Below are 9,932 nucleotides of genomic sequence, written 5' to 3'. Positions count from 1 at the left end.
TCTATATCACTGTCCTATATGGTAATTGGTTAGCGGCTCGAATTCACATTTACTGATGGTTGAGCGAGAATAATACACAGAGTTCTGGATAAAAATGAAATTACATCTATACTATATATATATTTTGATCTATTCGATATAGATTTGGTATAATACACATATGTAGGGATGCACGTATATAGCTTAGGGTATCCTTCAATGTTCCGCCGCATGCCCCCGGCTTGATATCTGCCGGAACACCCACTCCATTAAATTCCATTGTGCTGCAATTATCGGTGATTATAATACTTAATGGACATCTATAATACATTTAATGGACATCTAGATTAGTTTTCAGTGGAATGGGTGGTGTGTTTGACTACTACTTGTGTTGACATTCATAGTTAAAATCTCAAAATTCTATCCTTCCGACCTCAATATTTGATAGAGCAGATCGCAGCACGTACAATAACAAAATGGTTTTGCCTTTGCTCTCGATTTTGTGGACCTTGTGTAAATCACATGTTGAACTAATGTAAAACTAGCAATATAGCCGCAGCCCCAGAGTAAGCCTAGTGTATCTCCTGCCTATATCTGATTATATATTTTTGATTAATTTTGAAATGGTCCCGACTAACATGAGAAACCTAGGGCGTGCCAGTTGTGGGTGCACGATGGGCGTGGGCTTGCTTATATAAAAAAAAAAATAGTGGTTAATTATGGCCAAATTCTAGGTCTATTTAAGCAAAAATCTTGCGTACGACCAATTGGATTAATTCAATAACAATCATATGAACATTAATATAAGTTTAAAATGCAATTCGATTACCTTTACAAATTTATATATATATATAACTACACATATATAATTAACAATAAGTTCCATTTCGAACGTTCAAAAAATCAGTACAATTGGTTTCATATAACTTCTTCGTCTACGAACAAGGATTAAGGGTAATTTTTCCAAAAATTATTGCTTCTCAATTTGGGTTTCCGTTTGTAATTGGTAATTTGTTTTTTTCATTTATCTTCTTTATAATCATATTTAAGCGGAATCATAATATTTAATGGGACGCAGTCGCTTCGAAAATAATCCCAACTCATGCTTACAGGAGAACGAAAACCATAATAAATCAATTATAAATAATAGTTTTATATTTAGACAAACTATATACAGTGATTTGGGGGGGCGAGAGTGACTAGCGTAAATTAAGGCTAAAATTATACACAATATGTACAGTTGGGAATAGTGCCGTACCCCCGGTAAGAGTCGAGTCAGTTTTTTTTTTGTAACTTAGGCAATAGTTGCTATGCTTAGGATCTGCATACTGTTTTTAGGAAACATTTTTTTGGGGGAAGGTTCTCTGCTCGCTTAGAGCACATGCAGGTTCTCGCAGCTCTTGGACTTGGAGTCCCGCGTCCAGACGCGTCCCAGCAGACCCTTGACCTTCAAACTGGTGGAGGTTCGCGATCCACGATACTTGCGAGGGCTGCCAAGAAAAAAATGGAAAAAAGTAGAAAGTTTTACAGACCATTACAGGCAAGTTTCGTTGACTTGTGACCCACCTGCTCTGCGCACTGCCTGGGGGCGTGGCCACCGTCTCCCCCAGCGGACCCAACGGGGTGTTGGCATTGAGGCAGCCGGCACTCAGGGGTGAACAGGCGCGTCTCTTCGACTTTCTAATCGAACGCTTCCGGAACAGATCCCTGCGGAAATGGCAAAAGTAACTTAAGATTGAAGCAAGGTAAAAGTTTAAAGAAGCCCGCTCCACCCACCTGGACTTCTCGGGATTCTCCAGCTTCAGGCGTATCTGTGACAAGAGACCCACCAGCAGCTCGTCCACGTTGTGATTTATGCCCACCGAAGTCTCGATGAATTTACAATCGTAGGCGGTGGCCATGGCCTTGCCCTCTGCAAAAGATGGGAAAAAGAGATGCGAGTGAGAGGTTAAGTGAAAATGTGTGGAAATTATGGCCAAAGGCATCACAGTCAGGCTTAGTTGGCCACCCATCACCCCAGTTAATCAAATCAAATGGCCTCGCTTAGTTAACTCTGAGTTGGTCATAAAACTTGGACTCGGATTTGTATCTAAACACGTTGGTACACTCCGATTCCCCATCCGTCACGTCTGGTCCACAGTTGTGTGAACACAACTCGTAAAATCAGAAGCATCAAAGTTCGCCGTATGCGTAGGTACAACATGCTGCAAAAATTTTATGACAGGCTCACATTTTTATTAACAATGTGACGAAAGCCCCCTCCCTACCCAATATATATTTCTGTGTGTGTGCCCATTTTATTACTGTTTGATAGAGGCTCCTCTCGCTTCTAGGGCCTTAAAGACTTAAGCTCTTATCCCTAGCGATTCCGAGCTAAATCGTATAATTAAAAGTAAACAAAACTGCCCAGCATCGGGGCCATATTTACCCCAATTGAATAATTAGTGCGGCACTATGGCGGCGCGCAGCATCATTAAGTATGCTGAACAGTAAAAAGGTGCAAGTGGAAAATGGTAACGAGGGTATAGCATTAAAATTTCAATAGCTTTCCGGGGAATCCACGCAATATGCCAAGTAAATATGACTCATCAGCCCATCCACTGACACTGCACACGTATTTGGTCCCAATCGCTGTGACATTGTATAGATTTATGAAAATATCTTTTAGCCAGACATTTCAGGGCTAAGCGCGCATTTTATTATTGCCAGAGGCATAAAAAATTCTATAAATACTTTATGAAATTAAGGCGCCGCATTAGGTGGACAGCAAAGCCTACCCATCACCCCACCACCCACCACCCATCATCAAGTGGGGATTCGAACTTGGGATGTGGTGCGTAGACCGTGGAAAGAGGGCTCTGCTCTGCTCTGCTCTGTTTGTAACAATAGGCTTATGGGCCTTAAACCCACAGCGGAACACATGCCACACGGGACGAAATGTAATCAATTTTGCGCTGAAACAATTTCCCTGCCATTACTCTGGCAAAGAAGGAACCCTTCCAGTAAACCACCATACCCACCCACCTGCCTGTCGACCTACCTACCGCCCTCCATCCCTACCCTCTTACTTTCATAATAACAAACGTAATTTAACGGAAAATATTGAATTACTTAGATGAAAGCGCCCGAGAGTTACCTTCGCCTTAAAGGGAATCCGATCTAAAAGTCAAGTGAAAGTACTTGAGTCGACAAAAAGACCCCCGAAATTGGCGACCTTCAATTGGGCAGAATGCGGCTTTCACTCCCACTTTGCTCCCTCCTCAATCTCCTCTAGCACCACTTGAGTCTCTGGGCTATATCTGTTTTTATAGGCCAACCGCCGGATGACTTCCGCTTGGGCAAACTTTTCAGCTGTCCCTGGCCATGGGTCCTCTGTTCACACACTCGAACTATGTATATCGATATCTATTTTTAACGGACCCAATCGAGCGCACCTTCGAGTGTTAATGAGGGGCGGAAAATATCCCCCAACGATGATGATAATGGTATAGTATATCATGTCATTTACCTTCGGAGGTGACCAGCCGGCTCCTGGCCAGGTCTGCCTTGTTTGAAACGAGAATGACTGCCTTCTGGGCGATGTTCTGATTGGTCCAGAGCACCTGCAGCACCTGCTCCGCCACGCTGAAGCTGCTCCTGTCCGCGGCCGAGTAGATGACGCAGTAACCGTGCGGATCGTAGTTGGTCAGGCACTCATCCGGCTGTGAATGGAGGTGACACCGAGGTGACATTGAGTGAGGTTGAGAGCTGGCCAAGGTGTGGGGCTAGTTGATGGCCGTGCATGCTAATGGCATTATGAAATGTCACAGATAGAGTGCAGGGGACACTCGTTCGTCCGTGTGCCTCAACGTTTGGCTTTCAAAATAATACCATTGGCCTTTCGATGGCTATGTAAAGGTGTATATTCAAAAACAAATACCAAATGGACACTATGCACCTTTTAGAAACCCATTAAAATGGTTTCTATATTACGCGAGCTTGCAGGCTACTCGTAAAGTAATTTAAAAACCATTTCTATTTATTATGCATCTATGCGGTGTCCTTATAAATATATTAAAAATTCTACATGGAAAAAGCTTTGCTTTTGACGTTAACGAAGAATAATTGCTTCTACATAAATCATCAAATAACAAAATAGTTTGAAACAGCTTAAAATATAAATTTAAAACAGTTCTAGTTCTAGTATTTATGAATTTCCTACTTTTACCCTTACATAGCCATCGATTTCAATAAAAACAGAAGCCACTATTATTGCGACCACAGGTATAGCATCGGTGTTGAGTGGACTTCATTGTTCTTGTGACACTTACCGTCATCTCGGTGTATCCATGGTCGATGAATATCAGCTCGGACTCCTCGCCACTGAGTAATACTGAAACGGCCTTCTCGCCAGACTCATCATCTATTCACATTCAAGGAGAAGGACTAGATTAGCACCGGTTATTACATTGTGTGCGCAAGAAGGAAGCTCAAGATCGATAACTTAAATGTCAGGCAATGAAATGATTTACAACATCAATTTTTTGGAAGTGCGAAAACAAGGGGAAAGTGCAAGTGCATATTTAGGGTATGTATCTGCTGTGTGTGTGTGTTCATGGAAGTGAGCTATTTACAAGTTTTGACTGTTGTATCCCCATTAGTCCTGGAGGATTGACCCGGAAGCCTTTTCCGGAGTACCGCCCCGAAATGTATGCTAGTTTATGGTGAATTAAGCTGCCCCCACAAGTATGCAATGCAAGCGCAGAGCTGCCAAAGGGGGTGAAAGTGGCGTGGAAGTGCTTGGGGCTACTCTTCCTGGTCGAGTCTTTTGTTTGTGTTGGTGAGTGAGTGAGCGCCCACTCAATTATTATTCATTTAATGTGTTTTCTGTATTTTTTTTGTTTCCTTTTAATTAAAAACATTCAATAGGTGGCCCCAGCCATTATTTGTAGCTCGTCCCCCTCCTCGGTGGCAATCGATATATGCAGCCACCGTCCAAAGTCCGGTGGTTTCGACCAAATCATTAATTAAATTTCATTCGTTGTGTTTGTGATGTGCATAATCATTTCAATAATATCGAATGGCAGTCCTCAAGGCTGAGCAACGCGACGGCCCATAAATCACAAGCGAAACAAAGGCCGCAATCGTTTGACAATCGATTGGGGGGGCTATATATTATTACTCATATATATATAGAGGTATTGGGGGTGGTGTCTGTGAGGTGTCTGTGTGTGTGTTCTAATTTCCGGGGCGTGTTTGGTGGGCAGGTGTGTTGGGAGCAGGGGCTGGTCTAGCTTCTAATCATACCCAATTGGTGGAAGTCAAGGGGGACTGGGACTAATGTGACTTGAGAGATTGAGTGTTTAACTAGTTTGTTGTTTGGTTTGGTTAAGTTTTTGGATTGAAATTGACAAAAAAAAGCGTTTCAATTATATGTATAGAGATATTGGATAAATATTAGGGAGTAGCATAGTTAACAAGATAATTATTATTATTATTATTATTGTTCAGTGGCTGGTTGCTTTTACCGTCGGCGGCTTTTTCAATTAGTATGCGTATATCACAGTTGCCTAGATCTGATTACGACCACGATTCGGTTACGGATTACGAGTACGGTTTTTGGTTGTTGTATGTACAGAGATGTCGGTTGTTAATTCGGTTGTTGTTGTTGGTTGTTGGTTGGTTGTTGGTTGTTGTTCGAGTTTCGAGTAGGGTCAGTTTGATACATTGAGTTGAATGATTGGTTGATTCGGAATGGAGAGAAACAGAAAAGATTATCACTTCTTCAAATATACATATATAGATATACATATAAAACAATATGGTACAGGTATGAGGTATAGTGTGTGTTGGATAAGCATATTACACATGGACTCTACTATTTATTATTATTATTGCCAAGGAATGTGAAATCGGTCAACATTGGTATTCTTCCATAATATTCCTCCAAAGCAGATGACAAATTTTGTGAAATTATAAAATTTTCCATTCGTTTCCAGGGCCAGACGTGCTTGTTTTCGCTTCTCTTCTTTTCCCGTGCCAATAGAAATGTTTACTTGAGAATCTTTTCTTGCAACCGGTTCTGCCTGGCCAATTCCATTCCTTATGGAATCGCAACAAAAAAAAAATCCCAAAATGAGGCGAATTTATTTTCATTGCAGCAGCGTTTGTTATGCTTTATATGCCAATATTATGTGTTGACCCATTGGGGGTGGCTATAGCGATGGCGATGGCGATGTCGATGGCTCGGCACACTCATAAAACGCCCAAAGGCCAACGGAACCAACCAAAAAACAGAAGGCAGTACTCAACTCAGAAACAGAAAAATACTTTAAAAAAAAAAAATAGCAAAATAAGCTGTAGTACAACCAAAAAGATGGAAACTTTTCGAGCACCGCGGGGATCATAAAAAGCCATGTGATATGGGGTCCAAACAGACGACACAGAGCAACTGAATCAAACTGGAACCAAATGGATCGAATAAGACAACATAATGCGGCACGACTACAACACCGACAAACGAATGAGTTATGAAATAATATAAACTAAAGCCAAAGCACTCGCTCACTGGCAGGACGACAAGACGACACAAGGTGAAACAGGGGGCTAGCTATGCAGTGCTCTCAGGGATTTGGATTTGGGCTGAGCCGGACCAGGTGTCCGGCTCCATGGGGGGGCATCCGGATGCAAGCATCTCCGGGATTTAATGGGTGTGTGCACACACTCACCGATGCTCGTGTCGTAGGCGTGCAGGTACTCCGACGTCATGAACTGTGAGACCAGGGAACTTTTGCCAACCGCAGGACCACCCAGCATTAGGACCCTGGAAATTAGAGTAAATAAGTGGGAGAGACCAATTAGTAATGGCATTTACACAAGTCCTATACACTTTCATTTTAATTCAAGCTTAGCTTTGCTTCCATTTACTGATTTGATTTGATTATTTGACCTTTTGTACATTTTTAACACTCATTTATCTAGGACTCACCTATAAGGACCATTGCCTGGATTCGAGGTGCTGCTCTCCCTGCTGGAGGCCAGCGAGGTTCGCGCCGAGACTGAGGTGGGCGCGGAGAGCTGCTGCTGGGCTGTGAGATGCTCGGTGCTGGAATTGGAGCTGGCCACGCTGTTGTTGGAGCGACTGCGTCGGCTCTTGAGGGAGTCACCGCGATTGACCACACCCTTGCCGGTGATCGAGAAGTGACGCAGCCTGTAGTACTCCTCCTCCACGCCAGTGTTTGGCATGGAAGCCACTCTGTTAATAAGGGGGGAGGAAAATGAGGAGATAAGTAATTGTCATGTGTGTGTACACAGTGGCTGGGTAAATGCACCTGGATCTCTGCTGGGGCAGGCACAACTGATTCGGTCTGCCCGATGCCCTGCTGCCGGGCATCTTCACCGACTGGGAGCGGCTGTGATGTGGTGAGCCATAGCTGAAATTGGAGGAGAAGGACATCGTTAGCTGGAAAACTGGATATTTGAATCCTTCATTTGCCCTTTGGCCCTCTGTCTCTATCTCTGCGGAGTAGGCAGGAGGAGACAGCATGGAATAGCTGAGATTAACAACTGCAGATGACAGCGGTTTAATGGAGATCCAGATATGTGTGCACTATTTTGCGTGCTGCACCTGCTGCCACCAGTCCTTGGCCATTGTGAATGCCAAAGGACACCAGTGTGGGCAGGCAGGTGACCTTGGATGCCGTGTTGACCGCAGCAAAACCAGCCAAGGGAAAATATTGATAATTAAATCGCTCAATGGGAATAACCGGACAATTAATGGACATGGCATTTATGGCAAACTTTAAATATCTCTCGCAAGCCAACGGCAATCAAATGCAGGAACTGCATGGCCACGTGCAAGTCACAAATGTTTATTTATTTATGGGATTTGTAAACTTTGCGAATCAGAAATCGCCTTATATATCGCATATACATATATGTGACGTTGGCAACAGGTCGTATGAGTAATTTGAAAAGTTATGAGCCCTTCTTTGTGACGACTCTCCCTCGTTGTACCCACAAAGTTTGTTGCAATGCAAAACTCCTGGCAGGTGAAGGCTATAAAGCAGGTCCTTCTTGTTTCATTTTCTTTTTTTTTTTTTTGTTTTCTTTCGGTTTTTGTTTGTTGGGTTTTCCCCTTTTGAACATTTAAATTTTGATTGCTCTGGTCCGAGCATTTTTACGAGAGTCTTGAAATCGATTGGCATTCAATCGGAAATTAAATCTCTGGCCGGGCGGGCCATAAAACGTAATCCGTCAAAGGTCAGGGATCTCGGGATGCTAGGACACACTTACCGCATCTCAAAGTCGCGCAGCTCCTCGATGGTGAGCGTGTTGGTCACATCCAGCAGCTGCCTCATGTTCTCGTCGCGCTTGTGCTGCGCCTGCTGCTGCTGCTGCTGCTGCTGGTGCTGGTGATGATGGTGCTGCGAGTGGCTGTGGGTGCTGGGATGGTGGTGCAGGTGGGAGGTGGGTGCATGGGCCAGCTGCTGGGAGTTGCGTTTCCGAGCCACCAGCTCCTTGCCCTGCTCCACGCTGATGAAGTCGCCCTCGTTCTTGATTAGCAGCGTCTCCACCGTGTTGTCCAGACTTAACGAGGGCTATAAAAAATGAAGCGGAAGGGAAAATTATAACAAAAAAAATCACAGAAAGGAAAGTGTCGGAAGTATCTTTGATTGGTAAGCGGATTGCAGCAATTGCAGTTGTGTTGAAACTACTCGACCGAAGAGGACTCACGGCCCAATGACTTCATTCATTCATTCATTGCAGCACCCAAGGATTTGCCACCACCTCAAGGGCTTCCACTCCGATTTCGAAAACTTTTGCTTTATCTACACACCTTGAACAGGTGTTCAGACAGCCCCCGGAGACCCCGGAGCCTCCGCATTGCGTGTCTGCAGTTGCAAATTCAAATACATTGCCATTCGTGTCGAGGTAAATTCCCATAAATTTCACCGTTCGCCTTCGGTTAACAACGGGGCAAGGACTATTAGCCAGAAGTTTGCTGGCTAACAGCTTATACGCTCTAATGATACTTGTAACGAACTGCAGCCTGTGGGAAATTCCCCAGAAGTATTAACTAAAAGCCCGAATAGGGTTATAAATAATTGGGGTATCGAGAGTTTTCCCACTAAAAGCAATTAAAGTTATATTTTGTCAGAATTGTTATTTGTAAATATATAATTTCAATTTAAGGCAAATATATTTGCCAGATATTTAGTTCAATTGTAGTTTCTTTACCATAACAATATATATTTGTCATAGTTACTTTTAAAAGATATATCGTTTAGAATTTTTATTTATTAAATACTTGTACAAATAAGTTTTCTGTCCATTTTGTGGTTGTGGTTGATACAAATGAAAAGCCCACCAAGCAGAGCTTAAATGTTTTCTGTCTGGCGTTAAACAAATGCCTGCCAGCCAGGTTAAATTATCAACAATGTTCAGCAGGTCTCTCTCTACCTGGGCCATAAATTAGACAAACACTGGGTAAAGTCTACCTGTACACCTACACGCACACACCCGAGCACATTTATTTATTCAGCAAAATGCCGAAATTAATTTGTATATTTTATTGGCAGGCATGACAGTGCGGTGGGGGTAGAAAAAGGGAAAACTTTTGCCTGCATTTCGCACAAACGCTAATTAATAAGGTGCCAATGTGTGCGAGAGTGCGTGAGAAGGTCCTAATGAATCCTCTTCTCGATTTCACAGACGAACCCACCATTTGAATCAAATATTTCAAGTGGCCTCCCGGGCAAACTTTGTGGCTGATCCGACCCGGGGGAGCAATTCGATGGCGCCGAACGGGGATGCGACACTTTCACTGATGACGAAACCCGCGGCGAGAAAAGTTTTCCCCCCTTCTTCCCAAATGACGCGTTACACGCGGCGTATGAGTAATATTGCTTTGGACACGCTGCTATGACGCTGCTCTTTTTTCATCTCGACTGCCATTTCCCATTTTCCCCATT

At 43.4% G+C, this 9,932-nt stretch overlaps 1 protein-coding gene across 5 annotated transcripts in view; it reads right to left on the bottom strand.

Moving 5' to 3' along the window:
- Positions 1-1,112: 1,112 nt before the first annotated feature.
- The window catches only part of Rgk1 (Rad, Gem/Kir family member 1), a 48,797-nt gene continuing 39,977 nt past the window's right edge, over positions 1,113-9,932 (bottom strand). For 3 of the 5 annotated variants that reach the window (XM_086828460.1, XM_086828458.1, XM_020951007.2), the window contains 10 exons: positions 8,254-8,558; positions 7,290-7,391; positions 6,947-7,213; positions 6,687-6,781; positions 5,487-5,534; positions 4,290-4,381; positions 3,488-3,680; positions 1,756-1,891; positions 1,546-1,686; positions 1,113-1,469 (listed from right to left, as the gene is read on the bottom strand). In XM_086828460.1, the coding sequence (XP_086684586.1) occupies positions 1,352-1,469; positions 1,546-1,686; positions 1,756-1,891; positions 3,488-3,680; positions 4,290-4,381; positions 5,487-5,534; positions 6,687-6,781; positions 6,947-7,213; positions 7,290-7,391; positions 8,254-8,558 (1,497 nt within the window). In that variant the 3' untranslated portion in view covers positions 1,113-1,351. The remainder of the gene's footprint in view (positions 1,470-1,545; positions 1,687-1,755; positions 1,892-3,487; positions 3,681-4,289; positions 4,382-5,486; positions 5,535-6,686; positions 6,782-6,946; positions 7,214-7,289; positions 7,392-8,253; positions 8,559-9,932) is intronic. The other 2 variants (XM_086828459.1, XM_020950999.2) reach the window with 1 other exon arrangement.

Source organism: Drosophila serrata, unplaced genomic scaffold (assembly GCF_035046125.1).
Source record: "Drosophila serrata isolate PLE 108 unplaced genomic scaffold, ASM3504612v1 contig_184, whole genome shotgun sequence".
Taxonomy (NCBI): Eukaryota; Metazoa; Arthropoda; class Insecta; order Diptera; family Drosophilidae; genus Drosophila; species Drosophila serrata.
The sequence above is the reverse complement of the archived record's forward strand: the minus strand, read 5'-3'. Positions and strand labels throughout refer to the sequence as shown.